This window comes from Schistocerca serialis, chromosome 8 (assembly GCF_023864345.2).
Source record: "Schistocerca serialis cubense isolate TAMUIC-IGC-003099 chromosome 8, iqSchSeri2.2, whole genome shotgun sequence".
NCBI classification, from domain to species: domain Eukaryota; kingdom Metazoa; phylum Arthropoda; class Insecta; order Orthoptera; family Acrididae; genus Schistocerca; species Schistocerca serialis.
The window spans coordinates 346,909,499-346,935,424 of NC_064645.1; the positions used below are offsets into that span (position 1 = coordinate 346,909,499).

The 25,926-nt window shown below is 40.2% G+C and overlaps 1 protein-coding gene across 1 annotated transcript in view; it reads right to left on the minus strand.

Moving 5' to 3' along the window:
- The window catches only part of LOC126416263 (oxysterol-binding protein-related protein 6-like), a 259,898-nt gene that overhangs the window by 14,862 nt on the left and 219,110 nt on the right, over positions 1–25,926 (minus strand). Inside the window, exons 15-18 of the mRNA XM_050083896.1 lie at positions 23,146–23,306; positions 10,173–10,317; positions 6,135–6,261; positions 5,459–5,581 (exon numbers count right to left, since the gene is read on the minus strand). Coding sequence (XP_049939853.1) covers positions 5,459–5,581; positions 6,135–6,261; positions 10,173–10,317; positions 23,146–23,306 — 556 coding nt within the window. The remainder of the gene's footprint in view (positions 1–5,458; positions 5,582–6,134; positions 6,262–10,172; positions 10,318–23,145; positions 23,307–25,926) is intronic.

The following is a 25,926-nucleotide window of genomic DNA, read 5'->3' on the forward strand; positions in this document are numbered from 1 at the left end:
GGACCCCTTGCGAGCAAGAGGAGCCGAAGAAGTTGGACGCTTCTCCAGCTTAGAAGTGTGGACGGACTAGCCCGATGGGTGGGGGTGGGGAGAGGGGGGGGGGGGGGGGGTGGGTTGTTGCTCCCGAGGTAGGTGGCGCAGGAGCAACAGCGTGGGTAGTGCGCCCCTTGGACAAGGGGGCATGTGGAGTTGTAGGGCTCAATGAGCCGACTGGAATTCGCTGAACTGATGGGGCTATCACGGTTGTCATAGCGGCGGCATATGAGGAAGTCATTCGCACAGGATGGAGTCGTTCATATCTCCTCTTAGCCTCAGTATAGGTCAGTCAGTCCAGGGTCTTATATTTCATGATTTTCTGATCTTTCTGTAAGATCCTGCAGTCTGGCGAGCAAGGTGAATGATGCTCTCCGCAGTTGACGCAGATGGGAAGTGCAGCACATGGAGTATTGGGATGTGATGGGCGTCTGCAATCTCAACATGTGAGGCTGGAAGTACAGCGGGAAGACATATGGCTGAACTTCCAGCACTTAAAGCACTGCATCAAGGGAGGGATATAGGGCTTGACATCACAGCGGTAGACCATCACCTTGACCTTCTCCGGTAATGTGTCACCCTCGAAGGCCAAGATGAAGGTACCGGTAGCATTCTGATTATCCTCCGGACCCCGATGAACACGCTGGACGAAATGAACAACTCGCCGCTCTAAATTAGCGTGCAACTTGTCATCAGACTGCAAAAGATGGTCCCTATGGAAAATAATACCCTGGACTATATTTAAATTATTATGGGGTGTGATGGTAACTGAAACATCCCCCAACTTGTCACAAGCAAGTAACCTTCGTGACCATTTTTATCAATACTGACCCACAGTGCAGTTTGGACAAGCCCTCCACCTCCCCAAACTTGTCCCCTAAATGCTCTATGAACAATTGAGGCTGTGTTGACATGAAAGGCTCCCCATCAGCTCTCGTACAAAGTAGGAACCGGGCCGAATAAGTGTCACTGCCATACTGAGCCTTACGCTCCTCCCATGGTGCGGCCTGGGAGGGGAACGATTTGGGATCGTATTCCTGAGCGTTGAATTGAGCCCAAGAATGCTTAGAGACTGCTGGTGGCTAGCCACCAGCAAGGGATGATGTACCATGCTTAATTGCGGGTCATTCGCCATTATGCCACCCACTCCGACCAAGGGCCCTCCCCACTGGCGCCACCCAACCTCAGAAAGGGCCACCTGGCAAGATGGCCATTGCTGGGATTCCCGATGCCTCAGGGAGATAGGCATCTACTCCTTGGCATACATGAGGAGTTAACAGTGCAGGCATCAGCAGAGTGATCCCTGTGTTGTCAGGGGGCTACAACCAATAGGGTACATGGCGCCCCCACCACCACAGACTGGCTACTGTGCTGGACATTAAGTACAAGGAAGTCCATGGTCATCATCTCCGCAAAGAGCAACACCGCACAGTGGAAGGTGGAAATTGCACCCAGAAATGTATCCTCACCTAAGAGATGGAGAACAAGCGGGACGGCAATACGACGACAAGAAAGCTGGCTAAAGGTCTCAATGCATGATGGACACAATGCACCATGTAACGCGCCCTTCCCCAATTGGCTCGCTCTTTGGAAGAATTTGGAAATATGGAGGTCAAACCCAAGAGGGGACCATCACATATAGGCCAAAACATTTGAGACTCCTTTTAGTCACCTCTTTCAACAGGCAGCAATACTGCGGGCCTATTCTAACCCCCGAACCAGCAGGGGGATGACCTGTCGCCCAGGAGAAAATAAGCAATAATGGCTTGCTCTTGTCACATGTACTTGGAGGTACTATCCAACCTAAAAATATATGACTTGTAATAGATATAATTATTAGTCTGCAAATGATGTAATTGCTAATTTAATGTCATCCAGTTTACCATCCTCAAGTCACCAATAGAAATATCCACATTTACACCCTTACACCCAGTAGAGTCTGTTATTCACTAATAACCGTTTTTAATTGAATCCATCATTGTCCTCTTCCTAAAAGTTACCACTAAAAGAAAATATATCATTAGAGTGCTGAATGTGAGAGGAGAGATAAATCACTGTTTAATATAGCACACAGCCATTCGTGTTATAGGAGTCTCCAATGATTACTGTAGTGGAATCTTATTGGAAAATCCATCAAAAATAGCAAATAAATTCTGCTCTTATATAAAGACTGTCAGTGACACTTAAGTTAGTGTTTAGATCAGGCTTAGCTCATGGTTTACATACTGGAGAAGACTGTGAAATCTACTGATCAGAATTATGGTGCCAGGACTCATTAAAATGTTTACAGGCTGTATCTCTTTTTCATAATCCGCTATTAAATAATACCAAAAGCTAACTCCAAGATAAGACCTATAGGTAGCACATTTAGCTGCAGGCACCACATTTCCCAACACTTTATCACAATAACCTATACTAAAAATTACACGTTTGAGAGATTTTTAATGTGGTGAATGTTAAGATTTGCTGCATGCTTAATGTTCTCATGATTTCAGTTCTGAGACTGAGATATTTAATGTTTTTCACAGGTGTTCAGTATTTGGGATTTATGAGTTTGTGTGACAAAACAGTAATTTTGCATGAAGACATGGTTCCTGTGCTATGATTAGCTGACTTAAGCAAACCCTGCAGCCTCCATGTTGGTTTATGTATGTGCAAATCTAATCTGCCATATATGTTCGATTTTATATTTATGCTTGCACATTATGAAAGTATTCAGTTTAGGTGATACACCACATTAAAGATTCTCCAAAATACATCATTTTTTGTATTTTTTATTGTGCAGATAAGTAACATCAGTGGCTAAACTTGCTACCATGCAGTGCTCTATTGCAATTACAAATATATCCTTGCTTGCATTTGTGTTACTTTGATTCTTGACGGTGTTTAGATAGAATCTAGGTGCACCAAGTTTCTTCCTACTCTTTCACCCTAAGCCCATTTTTCAAATTTTTGCCTAATAAACAGCACAGTGAATCCATATTGTGCTGCTTTCAGACACACGACATACTAGACTTTTTCATAACAAAATAAAACTTGCAAGAACTCAGGCACAATACACTAACAAAAAGAAACTTGCTAATAATACACTTTAGTCTCTAAATGCCATCAGCAGGGACCAGAAAATACAGCATCTATTTTTGGCAATATTCACATCTCTTTTAGCAAAATTTTCATCTATTTTTTGTGGTTTGCTTTTGCAAAATCATTAACTGCCTTCTTTGAGGGTTTTTGTTTTCTTCCTTTGGTTGTATTTAAGCTTTCAATAAATGATTGTTCCGTTGAGAAGCAGCAGCATTTTCCTGCCAGTCAACTGAATGCATCTCTGATTTAGGGTGTTTCTTGTCGTTATTTTTGTTTTCCCACACAATTTCATGATGACAAAATCTGAAAACTTTTTATGGCATTCACAGCTATGTGACCTGAACTTGGCAATGCTACAGATGGAACCAACAAGGCACTTAGAGTAGAAGTAGAACCAAAAGTAACTCAATTTGAACCTTAGGGGAAGAATTTCTGTGAAATTAAAATGTGTGACAAGTTTTGTTTCCCAGACACTATAGTGCAGAGGCCATAGTGCACTACATACTAGCAGACAGCCATGAGTGTAAAAGAACTAGATTCATAGGTAGCACATTCAGCAGCCACCATCCCATTTCCTGACACTATATCACAACAAATTCTACTAAAAATGACACTTTTGGAGACATTTGTAATATGATGAATTTTATCTTTGCTGCATACTTAATGTTTTATGTTTATCATTGCTACATAGTGGGCTGTTCCTCAGCACTCTCTCCAGCTGATGTCTTGGAGTTTTAATGGTCTGATGATGATCGTACCAAGATCAAAACTAGTCACCTGATTAATAAATTTTAAATTTAACTAATTACAAGTCATCCTGTACTGTTTTTATGTAAAAACTGGTATAATGTGGTATCTCGAGCACACTGACTTACTCCATGATCACCAGAATGGATTCCATAAACATCGAGCAAACAAAACTCAACCAGCACATGACATCCTGAATGCTAAGGATCAAAGAAATCAGGTGTATGCAATATTTATTGACCTCCTAAAAGTCAATGACTCAGAATCAAACCAATTGTTACTAACTGAAGTACAGGTATACAGGGTATCAAGCAAAATATGTGACAGGACTGAGTATTTCTTGGTAGGGAGGTCACAGCATGTTATCTCAGCTAGAAAGCCATTGACAGAAGTAGAAGCAACTTCACACATGTCCCAGGAAAGTGTGTTGGGTGCTTTAGTTTGTACTGTTATTAATGATCTGGCATAGACTATTATTTGCAATCTCTGATTTATTGAGGTGATGCAGTTATCCAAAATAAAGTACGATCTGAAAGAAGTTATACAAATGTCCAGTCAGATCTCAATAAGGTTTAAAAGTGGTGCAAAGATTATAAACTTTTTTAAACATTCAAGAACATACAATGTACATGTCACACAACAGTAAAAAGTAAAGACTACAACATCAATGAGTGACAACTAGAAACAATTTCATGCTAACACCTGGGTGTAACAATTTGTAGGGATATGAAATGGAAAGATCACACGGGCTTAGTCACAGGTATGGCAAGTGGTAGGCTTTGATTCACTACCTATATACTGGTAAAATGCTGTTAGTTAAAAAGGAGACCAGTTACAAATCACTTGTGCATCCCATTTTGGAACAAAGAAGAGCAGCACAAATGGTCACATGTTTGTCTGACTGCCTGAATTGGCAGATTTTTGAAGACAGATAGTTATTATGCAAAAACATACTACCAAAGTTTCGAGGACCGGTAAAGAATTCAGTTTCTTTATCCCCCTAGGTATTGCTCCCATAAGGTGCATAAAGACAACAATGGACTAATTATAGCACACAGAGGGGTTTAAGTAGTCATTCTTCCCAAGTCCTAGATGCATCTCAAACAGGGGGAAATACTAACATGTGGTAGCATTTTGTATACTACTGGCATGCACTTCATAATGGTTTGCACATTATGTATGTAGATGCAGGTGAAATTTTGAACCAGGTCATGTGACATGTCTGTAGATAGACCTCAATGGCTGTGCACTGTCCTCAAAAGACAGAAACCCACATCAAAGTTATAATTATAATAATTCAGTTTTAGTCTGTCAGAAGGAATGGCATCAGTACATATCCCACAGAGTAAGATGTCATCTTCAAAAATTAGATTGACAATCTAGCCTACATGTAGGCTCGCTATGAATGAGCTCCTCTGATTAACAGGATGGTCTGAGGAGCTTTGAAAAATAGGGAGGCAAAAGTGGAAGAGTGAAACTTCACATAAATTTGTGAAGGTGAGTTCAGACCATCACCCAAAAATATCTGAGGTCTTGATGCAATCCCAATTTTACCACAAAGTTCCAGACAGGAAATGCCACATTAACAGCTCACCTAAACCATTTTGGCTGATGTTGTATACCCTCCTGTTCTTTGCGTTTTCTCCGCTCCCGCTGTGCTTGTTCTAACTGAAGTTTAATAGTCTCTGCTCCAGAAAGGTTCCCCTCTTCTAACAACCTGGAAAACAAACATTCGAAACAGAAAGTCTCATAGTACACAAATAGCACCTCACTTCCAATACAGGCAACAATTTTTTCCAGTTTTGACAAGTTTTACTTTACATTAAAGATATACTGATTCAATTGAAATCTTTTCTATTGATGCAAGGGCAAATCAAATGAAAACAGCAAATTCCTAACAAGAAAATAGAATCATTAACTTTTTAAGTTGATATGCACATTAATAACAGCATGGACATTATTTAGATGGCAGGTTTGTGCAAATAAACAAATACCAGCACAGAAAAGGTAAAGATGGGCAGTGTAGGTCTAATGAATATTAGGCTAGAATGAAGTGATCAATGAACAACTCCAGACACAGAAAAAGAAATATGGAATATTATTGCATATCAGAAAAGCTGCACTGACAAAGTCATGTATATCAGAAGTTGAAAAAGCATTTACCTTTTAAACAGTGATTGTAACAGGAAAATTAGCTTCCAAAAATTAAAGATATTCAAAGCTGTTATGAAAAAGATACTCTTTTCATGATACTGTTATTAAATAATTACCTCTGATCAGGTCTGAAGCGGGTGTCAGTTATTGGTAGATATTTTGACATATCTGGATCCAGTTCATTTAGCTCAATAGCAAATCTTGTAAAGCCATAATATAGTTCATAATCTTCTGGCATGGTGCCTGAAAGAATAGGTTAGTCATTCTTATTTGTAAAATAATAAGGTAGGATAACCAATAACCTCTATTAATTCCAGTTTGTACGGCACATCTAAACATTTCAGTCACTAAAAGAATAACAACAGACACAAAGCACAAACCTACAGGCTCATTATAAGGCAAACAAACAATGACTAAAAAAAGGGTATAAGTTAGAGTTTGACACATCATTATCAGTGACATAATCAATAACCCAGTTCCCGTGTGATGAAATTGAGTTGTCTTCTGACACCCTCTCTGGGAACACACTAAATAGACTGTACCAGGGTTGCAGAAGCTGTCATAATGTGCTGGACCCATAAGCACCATGAACAGCCATTGTGCAGTGGATCGTACAAGACATGGCTTCTAGTTTTACAGGTGTCTCATCTCATGCGCACGTAATCAGTTGAACACCTGGCGTATGATCTCTACATATTAAAGATCACATAAGGTACCGCATTCTGCCCTAAACTGATCAACTGGGTCCAACTGACCATGGTGTCATCCTCCACCAATGGCATTACTGTATATGGCATGGAGGGCCATGTGATAAGCACACTGCTCTCCTGGTCATTGTCAGATTTCTTGACCTTGGAACCACTACTAATGGGTTCAGTAGCTCCTCAAATTGCCCCATGAGACACGAGCGCAGGCCATACCAGACCTCCCACCAAGGAAAAATCCTTGACAGTACCAAAAAATGAACCCACGACTCCCACATAGCAGTCATCTGTGCAGACCACACAGCTACAAGGGCAGACATTTCTGCATATAACCAGCTACTATTCATGGCCACAACTAGTACCCTCACCACATTGCAAAACAGTGCCACACTATATGAGTCTTGTGTCCATACATGGCAGCCTGTGATATACTGTATAAGCAAGCCTATGATGTTGAAACTGACCTAAATATTGCTACATTGATAACTAGATATAATCAGTTATTCTGTTGCCCTCCTGTTGGTTATGGGATTCAGTTTGTCTTTGCACTGATGAAAAAACTGATGCGCATGGAAAACAGAATTTTATCACTATTGCGATTGATCATTTGGACAAGGTCAACACTGCAAGTATAACTGAGTTATAAAACATTCAATTCTGAGGTGCCTTCATCTGAAAATTCTTGGAAACTGCACGGTTGTACTCTGTGTTTGGCAGTGTACCTGTTGCAGTTGATAATGCATTGTTAGTGTGTTCTAGGCATATGGGTAACTAGTTCAGTTAATATAGCAGCAACCTAAGTACAAGGCCAAAGTGATGCAAAGAAACTGCAAACAAACTAGACAGGATTGTTAGAACAGAATTTGCACATAACTCTTGCTGAATAGGAACCTATTATTTCACACTTGCACTAGGAGGCTCACTTATGACTGTATGCTGTAGAATAATACACGTAAGTGTTGTCCTAATTCAGTATGGACACACATCAGCAGAATAAGGGCACAAATACTTCTAGTAATTCTGCTGATCCAGCATAGTTGTTCAAATGCACAGCACTAAAGAATCTATGGAAGTCAAAGAGTCCAGTTAGCAGCATAGAATAGGGTAACTGAAATGGGCAGAGGTGAATAGCATTCTGGAGAGTGTCAGGAGAGGAAGAATGTACACAAATTAGAGATGTGGTGAATGAGGAAGTAGCCGGGACTGTGCACACATGTGGGTGCATGGAGGAGGATCAAATAAGTAGCAGAGGAGCAGACGTATGGGGAATGAGGAGGGGGCATGTGCACAAAGGATGGATAGAATGGTGATAGGCTACATGCTTGAACAAGTGGATGGAGCAAGGAATTGTGTGAAAGAGAGGCACAGGCAGTTTGTATAGCATGTGAACATGAGGCAATATAGGATATATGTGAATGAAGGAAGCAAAGGACTACTGCACAAATGTGGATCACAAACACGTGGGTACAAATGAGAGATTGCAAGGAGACGTACACAATGTTAGGGCAGCAAGATGATCATTAGTGAAGGAGGAAGATGGGAAATGGGAATGTATAAAGTTTTGTAGGATCTAACACGTGAATAGATTCCTTTATTTTTTATATCATACATGAAATAATCACCTCTCACAATACCATAACTACACTGAAGCACCAAAGAAACTGGTACAGGCATGCGTATTAAAATACGGAGATATGTAAACAGGCATAATACGGAGCTGCAGTCGGCAATGCCTACATAAGACAACAAGTGTCTGCTGCTACAATGGCAGGTCATCAAGGTTTAAGTGAATGTGATGTTATAGTGGGCCCATGAGCAATGGGACACAGCATCTCCTAGGTAGCGATGAAGTGGTGATTTTCCGTACGACCATTTCACGAGTGTACTGTGAGTATCAGGAATCCAGTAAAACATCGAATCTCAGATATCGCTGCAGCCAGAAAAAGATCCTGTGAGCACAGGACCGATGACGACTGAAGAGAATTGTTCAATGTAACAGAAGTGCAACCCTTCCATAAATTGCTGTGGTTTTCAATGCTGGGCCATCAACAAGTGTCAGCGTGCAAACCATTCAATGAGAGATCATTGATATGGGCTGTTGGAGCCGAAGGCTCACTCCTGTACCCTTGATGACTGCATGACACAAAACTTTACACCTTGCCTGGGCCCATCAACACTGCCATTGGACTGCTGATGACTAGAAACATGTTGCCTGGTCAGACAAGTCTCGTTTCAAATTGAATCGATCAGATGGATGTGGACAGGTATGGAGACAACCTCATAAATCCATGGACCCTGCATGTCAGCAGGGGACTGTTCAAGCTGGTGGAGGCTCTATAGTGGTGTGGGGCAAGTGCAGTTGGAGCGATATGGGATCCCCAATATGTCTAGATACGCCTCTTAACAGATGACATGTACATATGGATCCCATCTGACCACCTGCATCCATTCATGACCATTGTGCGTTCCAATGGACTTGGGCAATTCCAGCAGGACAATGCAACACCCCACATGTCCAGAACTGCTACAGAGTGGCTCCAGGAACATTCTTCTTGAATTTAAACACTTCTTCTGGCCACCAAATTCCCCAGACATGAACATTATTGAGCATATCTGGGATCTCTTGCAGTATGATGTTCAGAAGAGATCTCAACACCCTTGTACTCTTATAGATTTGTGGATAGCCCTGTAGGGTTCACGGTGTCAATTCCCTCCAGCACTAGTTCAGACATTAGTTGAGTCTATGTCATGTCATGTTGCAGCACTTCTGCATGCTTGAGGGGCCCTACACGATATTAGGCAGGTGTACCAGTTTCTTTGGCTCTCCAGTGTAGTTACAATCAGCCAGTGGCCATCTTTAGACTGAAGGTATATGCTGCAAGCTGAGATGTAACATTCCTGTTTCACTGTCAATACTATGGATTTTTAATATTGTAGACAACACAATGGGAATATTACATCAGCATTTGCTGAACACGTGCTATAGTCTGAAGATGACCACCAACTGGTCAAAATCAGATATTATGATGTGAAACACTCATATGAAATATAAAATCATAAAATAACTTAAGCAATCAATTGATCACTTATTCTCCATGCAAAGTATCTTATTTTTCTGCTATGTGAATAGACAGGGAGGGAGAAGGTGGCTGACATCTTCACACTTCTATTTATTTCACTTTTTAATTCATATGACAAATTCTGGGTTACAGCTGTTTGTTTCCTTGATTTCCTAATGCCCCTCACTGGAATGTATAAAAACAGAGTTTATATGAATGATAAGTAGTTGCAATATATTACAAAGGTTTTGCCAAAATTCTATAGCATTGTTATTATAGTCTGTATTTTGTATTTTTATTTGGTTTTTTGTTTATGCTTTAGAATGCTAAACTAAACATTTGAGACCTGCTTAATTTATCATCACATTCTTACGTTTGTATAAATACTTACCTGGCCTCCAGATACAGCGTGCTGATGGAGCTACGCCGCAGTACAGTGCTTCACTCCACTTTCCAAACAAATTTTTCACAACCTTGCCATCTTCATTTGTGATCACACCAAACACTTCATGGCGTTTTGCTGACCAATAGCTGGCCTGTGAAAAGTCACCTTCTTAGAGAAACAGCTACATTAGGTACTAAATGTTACTGCTGCAGAATTATGGTGTATTGCACAAGTCTTTCCGTTAAATTCCTTGATATGATGAGGATCACTGCCACTGAATATTTATTTTAATCACACACTGCTAGTTACAAAATGGAAGGTAATGGCTTTTTATACATTTCCATATCATTTGACCTTTCCCTCTCCAGTGTGATACAAAGCAACTTTATTTTTGATAGATTGTGTTCATACCACATCTCCAACTCTACTTCATATATTGTGCAACAAATAGTGTTGTCTGCCACATAGTTTATATTGATCTGCAAAGATTTTGTTCTGTTCCATTCACAGATGGGACAAGAGAAGAATTACTGCTTATCTGCCTCTATGAGAGTTCTTATCATTCTTGCATTATCAAGAGCAGCTTATAGATAACTGAAGACTATTCACGGATTGCACTCTGAAAATCAGTTCTAGAAATTGACTACACAGGTTTCCACAATTCAGATTTCGCAGAACTTGTGTTTTCTTCTTTGTGAGACAAACAAGCCTGTTATTACCTGCACTTCAGCAGTTTAACACTATTGCCTTCTACTAGTGTGTCACCTGAACATTTCATGACCTTGGAGTAACAGGCCCTTCCACATTAACCACCCATGAAAAGAATCTTAACCATGATGATGTGCTCCCACTATGCACTTAAATCTTTAATCTGGCAGCCGCTTGCCTGACAATTCTATAAAGTTCAGACACAAAACCCTGTATAACTTGACATCAGCTTGCAGAATATTAAGTGACATTTTAAAGTCATGTCTGTGTTCCCCCTCATCTTATGTTGGTTGGCATGGGGCTAAGGGATTAAACAGTGATGTCATCAGCTCGTCGTTCATGACATAGTCAATCTAGAGTTGCTGACATCAGCCATAAATCTGACTGAATTGTGATAGTATGTAAAGTGGTACGACTGAGGCGCTGGAAAGCAGAGAAATAAAAATAAAATAAAAGACTGGGTGTGATGGTGAAATGACGGCTGTGTAGTGCTGGAATGGGAACAGGGTGGGACTGGATGGCTGATGACAGTGACTAATGAAGGTTTTTTCTTTTTATTTCTCTCCTTTTCACTACCCCCCCCCCCCTCCCACCTTCTCTCCTGTCCTCTGTCTAATCTGCAGCACTTCACTGTCTGCCACCCCCACCACAGTATCCCTCCCCCTCCCTGCCCCAGCCTCTTCCTTACCCCCACCCACGCCCATCATGCACTGGTGCTGTTGCTCGCAGTGTGGTTTCATTTGCCTGATACTGCAGATGTGTGTGTGTGTGTGTGTGTGTGTGTGTGTGTGTGTGTGTGTGTTGTTGACGAAGGCCTTAATGGCTGAAAGCTATAATTGTGTGAATCTTTTTGTTGTGCCTATCGCGACTCAGCATCTCCGCTATATGGTGAATAATCACATCTAAAAGTAATTAAAAACAGAGTAAAATAGGGAAGACCAGGATGGCAGAATATGTGTGCAGACATAGATAAAATTTGGACCAGAACACATGACACATCTGTGAGGACCTCAGAGGCTGTGCACTGTCCTCAAGACAGAAATCCACACCAAAATTACATTATAAATCAGTTTCAGTCCATCACAAGGTCCGACATTAACACATACTCTGAGGAGTAACAGGGATCATTTTCAAAGCAACGCTTACAAGGGAATGGTCCAATACGACATGTGAAAACCTACCCTGAAAATTTTTATGCAGGAAGAAGACAAGAAAGAAATGCACTGCCAAAATTTTAGCTGTTCAGAGGCACTGCAAGTGTTTTGTCAAAAATATTGAAGTTACATATTTTTGCCACACAAAGAACAGCTTATAACAGCAGTTTGTGCAGACCTGCCCGTCTAGCACGCCACTCTGCGAATCACTCACGCAGTGCCACGTAGCAGAACTATCTGGAATTCCCTCTCCCCATATTTCTGCTAGGCACATATTTCTCTAGCACTTGGTGGACAATACCTTTAAATTCCAACCAAAGATGCTCAATATCTTTGTGTCCGTGATGACTGCTTGGAGCTGACTATGAAGATATTTTTGCTTTCCCAAACAAAAAACTCTACCAACTTCCACTGACGTAGAAGTCACAACAACATTACGGTCGCCAATACCTTCTTCTAGATTAACTTCCATAAAAAGATCAGGTCTGTTTGTTGCCAAGACATCTAATATGTTCCCATCTCGAGTTGGTTTTCTAACCAATTGCTCAAGGTTGTATGTTGAGAGTGCTCGTAGAATAACTTCACACAAGTCTTTGATTCTGCTCCCTGTGATAAATGTGTAATTTTCCCAGACAATGGACACCAGATTAAAGTGTCCACCTATAACTAATGGATAATCTGGATATTTATTTCCTATGTACTCTATCTAGACTTTCCCTGAAACATTCTGCGACGTTTGTTGCGGATGCTGGTGGTCTATAAAAACATCCTAATACAATGGTCACTCCTTGTCTGATTGACAGCTTTATCCAGACTATTTCACAGTCTGACCCAGTATCGATCTCAACTGCATTTAAACAGCTTTTAACTGCAATGAACACACTACCTCCCATTGCAACAGTCCTATGCTTCCTAAACATTGTCCAATCCAAGTTCAAAATTTCACTGCTATTTATGTCTGGTTTCAACCAGCTTTCAGTACCTAATACAATATTGGCATTACTACTGTCTATTTTGGAGAGTAACTAGGGGAACTTGCTACAGACATTTCGACAATTTACTAACATGAGATTTAGCATATTTAAATCCTTTGGAATGACCTGTTTAGGCAAATTACCGTATTTACTAGAATCTAAGCCGCACTTTTTTTCCAGTTTTTGTAATAAAAAAAACCGCCTGCGGCTTAGAATCGAGAGCAAAGTAAGCGGAAGTTCTGAAAAATGTTGGTAGGTGCCGCCACAACTAACTTCTGCCATAGAATATATGTAGCGCTACACAGGCATGCTTTGCAGGCACAAAGATAAATACTGGCGCCAAAACCTCTGCGCCAGTAAATAAATTAAAAAAAAAAAAAAAAAAAAAAAAAAAAAAAAAAGTGGAAGACGAGCTTTTTTCTCTGCCCCGAGTTTTGACTCCCGCACTTTCATACATTATCCAATGAAGTAAATACAAATTCCGTATTGTTCATATTCGAATGTAGCAGCCTTTCAAAGTACTACGAAAATCCAACTGGCGAGACTGTTTGGGATGTTTGTCAATATGGCCAACTCTAAATTCTGAATTTTTCGTACCTGTGAGAAGAGATGGTTGCTAATAGGAACTTTTATGGATTGTGAATCACATGCAGTGTTCTCTTCACCATAAGAATAAGACAAATATAAACATTTTGCCATGTATTCTTTCGTGTTTGCTGCTATCTCATATAAATCCTGTCTGCCTAATAAACTACGAAAGTAGAGTGACACAACAGCAAACGTGAAAGAATATACAGATCATGTCATGTTTATATTTGTATTATTCTTACGCCGAATAGTGATACAGTCAGAAATGAAACACAGCAACTGGCTAGATTTTTAAATCTAAGATGACTCTAATTTCTATGCAGAATGTAACATACTAAAGAGGCGTCTGCAAAGATTTTCAAACGGAGAACATTTTTTGCTAAACTCTCGTTCAGAACATCTTCTATCATACGCAGTCTATTCTTTGGTTCTCGTTTATCATTATCAAAGAAAGCAGCAGTGTAAGTAACAACAAACAGCAGTCTCTTGCCATTGTTTCGCTAATGAGACAATTCCTCTCTTTTCTTATTGTAAGCGGCGGCAGCGCACATAAAAGCAAGCCATGCCGCAAGCGGCGACAGGCAAAAGGAAGGGTAGCCATATAAATACGGATGGAGCACCTGACGCATAGCAATGGCTACCTGGTAAAGCTTAACTGCTAAGCTTACGACTCGAACCAAACTACTGTAGCTGTATCGTCATTCATTCGACCTAAATTGTGTCTCATATTACAATGGACCAACTTTGTTTCGATTTGGAGGTGCGGTCTAAAACTTTTCTCTCCCCTTGAATTTCGAGTCTCAAATTTCAGGTGCGGCTTAGATTCGGGAATTTTTTTTTCCTTGATTTCGAGTCTCATTTTTCAGGTGCGGCTTAGATTCGCGTAAATGCGGTAACAATTTTTACAGTTGGCACACCCACATCAGTGTCATGAACTGGTAATTTTCCAAGTCAACAGTTTGTTTCCCATGGGGAGGAACCTAATATAAAAAACTCCCATGTGCACACTACAAGTACTTTTCTACCCATGTAGCTGCTTCCCGTATGTAGGGTGCCCCTGACCTATCAAGGGGCATCCTACAACCTTCCACCCCATAGGGTAGGTCGAGGAATCTACAACCATTTTCATCACAGAGTCGACGTAGACTCTGGTTTAGATTCACCACTCCACTCCTAACAAGAGGACCCCGGTCCACCCTTGGTACGATGCTGCAAATCGGCAGCTTGGCTTCCACTCCTCGAGAGATGGAGGCCACCTTCGCCAATTTAGACATCTGTCGAAAGGACCCAAGGATTTCCTCGGAACCCCGACGACTGGCATCGTTGGTGCCAACATGTGCAACAATCTGCAGCTGGCTGCACCCTGCATGCTAGATAGCTGCCGGAAGAGCCTCTCCCACATCCTAGACAAGGCCCCCCAGCAAGCACACAGAGTGAATGTAGGACTTCTTCCCCGTCCTAGCCGCTATGTTCCTGAAGGGCCCCATGATCCGCCTAACATTGGAGCTCCCAATAATTAACAAACCCCTATCCTCATGTGCCTGTCCAGACCTTGCTGAAGGAGCGACAAATATCCTGGCAGAAGGTGCCTTCTGATCTGGCTCAGCCTCCCTCCCCCCCCCCCTCCCCTCAGCATCAGATATCACACTGAATCTATTAACAAAGTGCATGGGATTTGGCAGGAGCCTGCATCCCCATGCAGCCTTCACCTTGAGGCTCGAGGCCTCGACACAGTCCGCCACCCACACTGAGGAGAGAATGGGCAGGCTGGCTCAATAGCAGAGAGCTGTGATGTCCCCCCCCCCCCCCCCCTGCGCATCTAGTACAGAAGAGGCTGCCCCAGGCACCCCATCCCCACCACACTGCAAGGTGGCACCCTGAAGCCTATTGACTGTGGCCAACACAGCTTCCAGCTGCGTTTGGACAGTGGCCAACTCCTCCTGCATCCACACACGACAGACACAGTCTGCATCCATCTAGCTAATATGTGATTTGCTATAAGAAACTTATGGAAACCTACTGTCACACAAGGTTAACAACTACACTCTATTTGGCATAAAGGACACTCAACAATGAAAAACAATAAAAATTATGGTAGAAGCTAGATCTGGTGCTTATTTTCCAGCTAGGAGCTATCTAGTTAATACTAAAGAAAGGGGGAAAAAAAACAGTGACCTACAGTAAACTGCTGGGGCTATCTAGTGAATATTATTAAAGAATTAAACAGTAACCTAGGGTAAGCTACACTTATTGATTATCCCTCATATTTATAATGTAAACAAACGTTTACGTACAGGCGAAAATGACCTAATAAAACTATAAAAATTGCTACCTTCAATGTATCGAGTCTAAATGACACTAATGAACATAAATACTGAGTATTGTACACTGACAGATGCAGGTACAAAACAAAACCTTTAGCTAATAATAAGCATTCAGAATGTAAAGCACAGATATGAACTCTACTTTATAGGAAACAATGGGCTTAACAGTACATGATCACTAAAGCCCACAACAAGCTAAGGAATTTAAGCAGAGAGCGAGGCGAGTTTTAGCTTTCTGCTAAATAAACTGTATGTGAGAAGGACTCAGAAGTTGTATTATAACACAGATTTACTCAGATATTGTAGTGTAACCCTAATTTACCATGTATTTTACGTTTGCTTAACTGTTAATGCTCACAGGTTGCACTAGTCAAACATATACAAGTGAGGTTAGAATTGCCTGTCAGTATAACTTTTCCTAATAAAACGTATAAAAACTTCTACCTTCACTGTATCGAGTCTAAATGACATTAATAAACATGAATACTGAGTATTGTACACTCACCTGAACTGATTAACCCCGTATTTATAATGTAAACAAACGTTTACATACACGTGAAAAATGACCCAATAAAACGTATAAAAATTGCTACTTTCAATGTATTGAGTCTAAATGACACCAATAAACATAAATACTGAGTAGTGTACACTGACTTAATTGATAATCCCGTGTAATTAATGCCACTTGAGAATGGAAACAAATGTTTGCGTACATACAAAACTGTCCTAAACAGAAACTTCACTTTTCCTATTCAGACGCAAATAAAAACTGGAACCTTCAATATATCACGTCTATCTGACACTAATGCACATAAATACTATAGAATATGCAGCAAAAACAATTAATTACTAGCTAAATTACTTATCTCGTAACACAGCAAGTGAAAAGTGCTCAATCATTGTGAGTGAATGGAAGTGAACACTTGCAAACTAGCATTTGCAGAAAATATGGGTAAAGTCATTTAGATTAGAGGGAATGAAAGAGAACATGAGATAGTGAACATTGCCTATGAACACTGTGTTATTAGTTTTTAGTTTTTTGAGCTAACATTCAGCATACAGGATACAACTCTATCTTGTCAGAGCCACAATGCAAAACTTTGCTATGCAGTGAGGATTATTTTGCATGGCGAACACACTGTTCTTGATGGAGTATACAAAATGGCAAAGGGCAGGAAGAATTTAAGTGTTTCAATTTTGTATGGAAGCGTGACATGTGTGGAGATCATGCACTTTACAAGGAATTTCATCTCTCCTTAGCACTGGTCCACAAATTTCCTTGTATGTTGGCTGCCATTTTTCCATGGCTTCTCGTTACCACTGAGGGGAAATTTATAAACAGAACACTAAGTACTGACATCGAGCATCATCTCAAGAGGTGACAAAGCTTTTCCACTAAGTAAGCGTTTCCACTAAGTAAGATCTAATGGTCATATTCTTCCCCCCACCCCCCAGCAAAAAAAAAAAAAAAAAAAAAAAAAAAAAAAAAAAAAAAAAAAAAAAAAAAAAAAAAAAAAAATGGTATAGTGGCAAAGTGTGAGCTTCATGATCCAGAGAGCGCAGGATCAAATCCCGAGCATTCACTTCTCACAAATGTTGGAGTGGCCATGAAAGACATGTTGTTAAGATCCCACGTTACAATGAAGGTCTCCATTTTCTGATTAGGTAACTGGGGAAGGTTAGGGACACACAAGCAGCAGCAGTGGTGTCCAGCTGAAAGACCTGGAAGAGGCTGCCCAGGTACACCAGACAGAATTCTCTTTTGCTTGTGTTTGTTAGCTTGTTTGCTCTGGTGAAAACCTGGCTTAAAATATACAAACATTTTTTTGAATAACTTCATATCAACAGTTCAATTCTTACACATGTAATTCTGATAAAAGTGGCTAGCATAGACAATAAAATCATGGCAGTGTTTGATGTCACAGATGACTTCCCCCCCAATGAGGACTTGTAATTTGTTGAAATGAAATGTGTCTTGCAGTACTATATTTTATAACAATTCCTGTAGGCCATTCCTTATATTAATGGTTGAATGTTGTACATTTGACTATCAGTGAAACATTTCTTTCTCTATTCCCTGTAGTCTTCACAAAAATGTGAAGTGTCTACTGAATGACAAAAACAAACATTTTTCTTGCACCAGGCACACCGGACAAAGGAAAAATTGATGCAGTCAGGCACTTCACAGTAACTAGCTACAGTCAGAACTAGAATGGAGTCAGAAATGGTCCCAGCTGTTGTTCTGTATATTGCACTGCATACCAGGCACACTTGATCATGTTCGTAATGCATGGCGAAGAAAACTGGTAATGCACAAATGACTAGAGCTTAAGAATACTATTCTGCTGATAAACATGACATGACAGAGAGAGAGGTATCAAAAATCATGTTGTCTGATAATTTCCTGAAAAATGCTTTCCACTGCCAAAAAAATTCTTTATTGAGAGGTTGAATTGCACTAGTAGTTCCAGGTGGAAAACACATTACACCTGCAGGTTTTTCACCAACCTCCAAAAAAACAGACGCATTGTTATGTCCAGACCACGAATCCAACAAAAGCAATGAATTAGTTTCTGCAGCTGGTATAAATATGTTCTGAATGAAATGTTGAAAATTATTTTTTCCCATTGTAACAGATTTTGATAGGTCAATTTTTTTGGCAACTAAACAGTCAATTTTTTATTTTTAGTCCTAATTTGCCTTGCAGTTCTTGAAAAAAGATCTACAGCTGCGGAAACAGTAAACCACTCATACTTCTCACTGGCATTATGGTATGTGAATGTGGCATTGCATTCATTGATCGGGCAACCAACTCCATCTTTTTTTCACCCCAAAATGATACAAGTGCAGTGTGCACACAGTTCTTTCACGAAAACTGACTGATCAGCATTATAAACAGCAGTTGCGGTGATAACAGTAAGTTTTATCTTGACGTCAGCTATGAATTTCTCTAGAGTATTGTCTATCAATGGCAGCTGCTATATATGTTTACTTGACGTAAACTTGGTAATTTTACAACTTCCTATCCTGTATGATTTCTTGAACCTGCATGGCCAGGTTGACAAAGCCTGGAAATTAGCAATGTTCATGTCAGATGCAGTTTGGAGGGACCAGTCTTGCAGATCTCCATTGTAATGGTGCATAGCCTCTCACAAGCAGTTCTTAATCTTTCAAACAGTTTTTCATTCAGATGGTTTCGGGTTTCCGTTTGCCACATATTTCTTACTTCATTTAATTCATTTTGCCTTTTACAGTTCACACTCCAATTTTACGAAATGAAAATGCCTTTGCACATTGCATAACTTCAAGCAGTTTTTTTTTTTTTTTTTTTTTTAGGCTTAGAAGATCTTCTTCTTCAGAACTGTTACTGGGGCACCTGACATTGTCCGAACCACAAATCATGGAATCATCACAGTTACTTCCTATTTCTTCTAACGTAGCCAAAATTTCAAATGAAATGTTGATATCATTTGAATGAATGTCAAGGAAATCAACTAACAGATGACACATATGTATGTCCTCAGAAGAAGTAGGTGATTTCAGCTGGAAACCATGTTCTTCATATTTAATCACTGCTAAATTGAGAACTTTAATTGGATTCCACATAACTGTGGAACTGAAGAAAAGAAAAAGGTACCATTAGCAGGCATGCCTTATGAAAGCACAATCAATATTAATTCAGCTTTATCTGTACTCAATACTTACCAATACTGCAAAAAGCAACTGATAATTTGTAATAGACGTTACTTGAGTGGCTAATTCAAGAGAACAGTAACTGTGTGCTGTTGTGTCAGAGAAACTATCAATGAATGGTAACCTGAAATATCCTTTACAAATTATGATCGGGTTGTGTCGTGTTTCCTGTTTACAAATGTACCACTGACCTCAGCTGTGTGTGTACGCCTAGTAGCACATACATAGTTTAATACTTCTAGTGCCTCTTAGCAGATAAAATTTTGGAAGCACATTTCTTTCGTTGTCTTCTTCCTGTGTAAAAATTTCAGGGTAGATTTCGATACGTCTTTTTGGACCATTCCCTTATTAGATTGATAAGCTAGTCTACATATACATTTTCTCTGAAGAACCTTCACTGATCAATAATAGGACAGTCAGAGCAGTTCCGCAATATAAGGGAGGAAATGTTGGCAGAGTGAAAGTTTACATAAATTCAAGAAGGAATGTTCAGACCATTACCTACAAAATTCAGAAATGACAATTCAATTCCACTTTATCACAAAGTTTCAGAAAGAATACTACCAGCTTAACATCTCACCTAATCATTTTGGCTGACTATATATACATACACTCCTGTTGATTATGTTGTGACAAGGGCACCTGATGGAGCAGGTAGGCTCGAAGACCTCTGGGCCCAGAAAATGGTGGGAAGCCACGAACCCCAACCACTCTGCCACTGCCCCATAAGCCAGTTATAGATTTGGATCTGATAATAAAAACCAATTTCTCTGAGGAAATGAAAAACCAGTTCAAGTGTATGTATGTTGCCCACAAACAACACAGGCAAAGAACCCAGAGAGCACCCTTAGTATGGAGAGCAGGACTGGCCACTCCACCCAGGTTGTGAGCTACTGTATTTAATGCTTCACAACCATAATGCAGGGGTAGCTCATTAAATAAGATAAAACTATGTGTCGTCTGTTATGACTGATGTGGAGGTGACACGTAATGGTGGAAGGGATCTGCAGGAAAAGCTCCATTAGTGTGTGCAATCATGGTAGAAGTGTCTCCGACAACCTCATCAATATTATCTGACACAGGGAGGAAGCTGAGAGTAGAGATATACAACTGTCAGCTCAGACTTTGGAGAGCCTAGCATGGCAACTGGTTCATTAGGCAGTGAAAAGGAAATGACAGGATCAATGAAAAATAATTGCTGTCACAAAGATCATTGTATAGCAACCACTGTAGCAAAACCACGACATTGGGGAAACAGATCTCAAGACCAATAGCTGGAAAGGTGCCACGAGTAGCTTAGACTGAGTAGGGGAACCAGAATTGAGAAGAGGCAGTCATGATCAGAAAGAAGTTTGTCAATCAGAAGACCGCCACTGAATGCTGTTGTCCCACAGTGGATGGTGTGCACGGAAATCCCCAAGTAGGAGAAAGGAGTAAGCAAGGAGGGTATTGTTGGATTAAGGTGGCCATCTCAAGGTATGCACTACTGTGCTCAGAGGCAAACAGTTGTAGCATATGGTTATCACTGGGGTCCTTTACATTCACACTGCTACTGCTTCCAACATGGTACTGAGGGGAAACCACTCGCTGACGACATTTGTGCTAATCAATGTACCGAGCCCTTCAGATACCCTCTCAGGGCCGGTATGGTTCTAAACCTCAAAGGGTTCGAGATTGGTCAAAAGTGAAAGGCCTTTCTTGGAGAGCAACACAGAACACGAACAAGAGGACAGTAGCAATTGTAGTTCTGGCAGAAAATAACATCCACTGCTTTTTTGTTGAATCACATTACAGGTCTCCTGGTTAGGTATGAAGGAGCCAAGAAGACAAGTCATGCACCAGGATCACTGACTGTCACTGTGGTGATAGAACAATCTCAATGAACATGGTGATAGAACAATCTCAATGAACATAAATTCTGAGTCCGATGGCATTGGGGATGGGGGTGAATGCACCTCCACGGTCACTGAAGATGTAGGCTTCTGTTGAGATTTCTTCTTTTTCTCCTTAACTACCTTAGAAGGTCGGGGCTCCCATGAAGACTTATCCACCATAAAGGAAGAAACTCAAGAGAAGTAGACAGCCCTTGGAATGGTGCTCTGTGGCTCCTTCAGCCATGATCTGGTGCCACAAAACACAGGTTTAGTTGTTAGAAATGGCCCTCGGTCAGTCCCCAAGCAAACTAGGAACAGAGGAAGCAAGTTTTTGCAGCTCACTTGATTTTGCTTTCCTTCCATGTCTTGGCCAAAGAAGGGAAGTTTTTGGGGTCATAACAACCTGTGTCTGTATTTTCACTGAGCCAGATGTTTGACAAGATGCCACATACTTCAGTAGAGGGCTCTTCCCAGGGGTATCACTCAGCCAGAGCTATCGCACCTGGCTTACTGACCACTGCCTGGAGTCCTGTGCCCCTAAAAGAACAGACATACTCAACAGAGGTATTGGCTTGGGCAACTAAAAGTGGGCGTCAAACCTACATGTAGGGACCAATCATAAATTTATGAAATTAGTGTTGTAAAATGTTTTGGAAAAAATGGAAAAAGCCGTAATCAGTGTCCTATAGAAAAGTGAGGTTGTCAAAAATGAATCTATTCTGCAGATCTGAGAAAAGCCTGAGAAAATACGTAGGAGAGAATAAGACTGCAAGACGGCAGCACAAAAAAAGCTGAAGTACTGGAATGGCTTGGAACTCCATGCTTGCCATGCACGTACTCACAAAAGAGTTGTGGACCCTCTTGGGGTCTTCATGTATTACATCCTTCCAAAAATTTATCAGTGATAATGTGCAGATGTAGGTCTCATATGCATGCTTCTACGCGCAGTTCTTTGACTACACCATTTATGTCTATGGCCTCAAATTTATGGCTATTTTTCTCAAATATGATATAACTGATTTTTAGGGTAATGCTTGTGAAGCTCTTTTTTAATTTGAAAGCACGATTCTATCCACCAGTAGCCAGCAATGCCTAACATGGCTTCACAACAGCCTCTTTAGGCGTCACTTTTCAGGGTTCTTCCAGTGCCTACACAGGTTCCACAATGCTCCCTACCCACATTTAACTCCTACAGGGATGAGGGGCTGGACTTTGGTACATGTATCTGAAGATGACTGTTCCCCAACCGACTCCTTAGTTATGCTTTGAAATGTCCCAGTGAAGAGACCAAAAGGAAGATCTCAAGACACTGGGAGAAGCAGATTCTGAAAGACCATAAAATTCGAGATGCCACCTGATGCTCAAATAAATGAGCATGAGTTATGGAGGAGGCTTACCTACAAATGTATTCAGCTTGCTGTACTGGAAAAATGATGATCATGGTGATGATGATAGGTTTATACAAGAAGTAAATCAATTATCTTTTTGCATTTCTACCGCTTAGCTCAACTTCATTTTAAGTCTTGACAGTTAGTAAGAGAAATAACACAGGAAATAAATTGTCTAGAAAGATGAGCTTTGTAATATGAATGGTATCATATTACATGAATTTTTTAATAACTGCATACATCTGTAAGAGTACTGTGAAGAATTTTTATACATACCTTTACAAATGTGAGTTTACAGTTTATCTTGCCAGCTGTAATACGCAATTCCCCATATTGGTCAACCCATCGCTGTCCTCCAAATAAGTTGTGGACACAGGTTGTCACTTTGTTCCACTGATAGTGATCACCAAACTTTGGAAGGAGAACATTCACTGTACCTGCAGTTTCAGGGACAATAGGTACATTATGTCACACATACACACTGCATACATACATTTAATTACTATGAGCAATGACTAACCAATAATGTATATATGATTTATTTCACTGTTTGAGCAAATAATCTTCTACACAAGTATTTTCTATCAACAATGAGCATGCAGCAAAATTTTCCACATAGACTTCTGCACTCGAATTATACTTTGGAAACATCACTTTAAAGTACCACTGCCTAGTCAGAAAAAGAGATTTGACAATACCCATGGTGTTGAGCTACATCAGCAGTAGTGCAGCTACTGAATGCATCAAAAAACCTGGGCATATACCTGGTTATCTCCAAATAATACTCTTTACATGGATGGGTGAACTGTCTCTTGGTGACAATTGAGGCAATACATGACTAAATTGGAACCGGAATTCCTTATTATTTATTCCATGAACTGCTTAGCAAACAGTGACAAGACATTTTTAAGATGGGATGTCACACTTCCAGGCTTCATGATGACAAAAAATGTTTTTGAAACTTTGTAGTAAATAAATGTCAGGACATCAGACTGTTGGAGATACTATTACAAAATGTGCAGATGGGAGAATGACTTGAACCCATCACTTCTACAATGCGAAATGGTGAGCGAGCATCTCTACCTGCCGTATGGGGCCCTTTGTTCCTTGGCATCATGCTTTGAAGGTGTTTAGAAGACAAGGAGAAAAAAAGAGGAAAGGTCATGACCACAATGAATGGCACAATAAATAACTGTTGAAATGGCTTATGTAAAAACATAATTCTGATCTTGCTTTCACAAAAGCTACATATGTTTGAGGCAATCTGTCAACCTGCTTAGTATACTAGATTGTGTAGTTGTAAAAGAAAGTACGAATATAGAAAGTTTAATGTTCAGTTGTTCATGTGATTCAAGTAGCATGGAGGACAATTAATACTTTATTTCAACACCCATCCACTCACAAGGAGATGGAGAAGTTCTTTGAAGACTGCTGGAATATAGTTTGGTGGAACTGACTACCATGTCCACTCCAGCAAACAGCAAGGAAAGGCAATCGAAATAAACCTTATTAAATAAAGTACCACCCTAAAATATCAGAGACTGCAGATTGCACACAGGACATGAAACATGAAAATCATATCAAAAAGTCACCCATGTTTCATTCCATTAGGCAGGTAGAGTATAAAACACAGAGTACACGTTATGGATTTACACAAAGTGACATGAGTGGATGAAGAAAGACTCCTCAAGAGAATCTCTAGTGATTTACACAGGAAGTAAGTCAAGAAAATAATTTACAACGTGCTTTGCCATTTCAAAAATGACACACACACACACACACACACACACACACACACACACACACACACGCACACACACTTAAGCCACATGGAAAACGTATCTTTGCTAGTACACATATAAAAGAAATCATTAATCATAAAAAATGCTAAGCTCCATACCAGACTGCAAGAAAAGACTGCAGTAAGTATACATTAACTTCTCCAAGTAAACTATTTGCAAATAATGGTACAGAGATCCAGTATTCCAAGGTGGCGGCAAGGGCAAAAGCTAAGCATCTGTCTTTCCAAAAAAAAGTCAATTAAAAAGAAATCATTGAAAACTGTAAGGATAAAATTAGCAAACTACATGAATACACAAGTAATTTACAGTTTATTATCGATACTTTTAAAATTGATATTTTGAAATTACAGCTCACAAAAAGTGAACTGAACATGCTGAAATTTCCATATGATAGTGCAACCATTACGGAAAAGTGGACAAATGTGACATACAACAGCAACAAGGAAAAAGTGTTAATTAAAAAAAAACTGTGGCAGTAGCACAAGCTTTGTACATGAAAACTTAGTTCAAGTACTTTCTACCAACTTTGTGGAAGTGCAGACCTACGCGATTCTTGTGAACAAGGTGAGAGGAAAAGAACAATGTGAATAAAAGAGGAGAAGAAAATTTATCAATGCTGACAAATAAGAAACAAGCATAAAAGTGGACAGCATAAATCTGCTGACCCAAAGTTGAGTTAAAGTGTTTACTGAAACAACACAAAATGATTTCCAGACTGTAGCACCAATAGCAAACTGTTCGTGCTTTCAGACAGCCATGGTCATGGTCTTGCAAATAAACTAAGAGGAGAAATTAATATACACTGAAGCACAGATATGTAAACAGGGTAAATACGGTGCTGCACTGCTACCACAACGGCAAGTTATCAAGATTCAAGTGAGTTTGAACATGGTGTTATAGTCGGTGCACAAGCAATGGGCCACAGCATATCCGAGGTAGCAAAAAAGTTGGGATTTTTCCCATATCACCATTTCACGAGTGTACCATGAATATCAGGAATCTGGTAAAACATCACATCTCCAATATCACTGCTGCTAGGAAAAGATCCTACATGAACAGGGAATTGTTTAGTGTGACAGAAGTGCAACCCTTCCGCAAATTGCTGCAGACTTTAATGTTGGGCCATCAACAAGTGTCATCATGCAAACCATTCAACAAAACAACATTGATATGGGCTTTCGAAGTCGAAGGCCCACTCATGTATCCTTGATGACTGCACGACACAAAACTTTACGCCTCACCTGGGCCCGTCAAC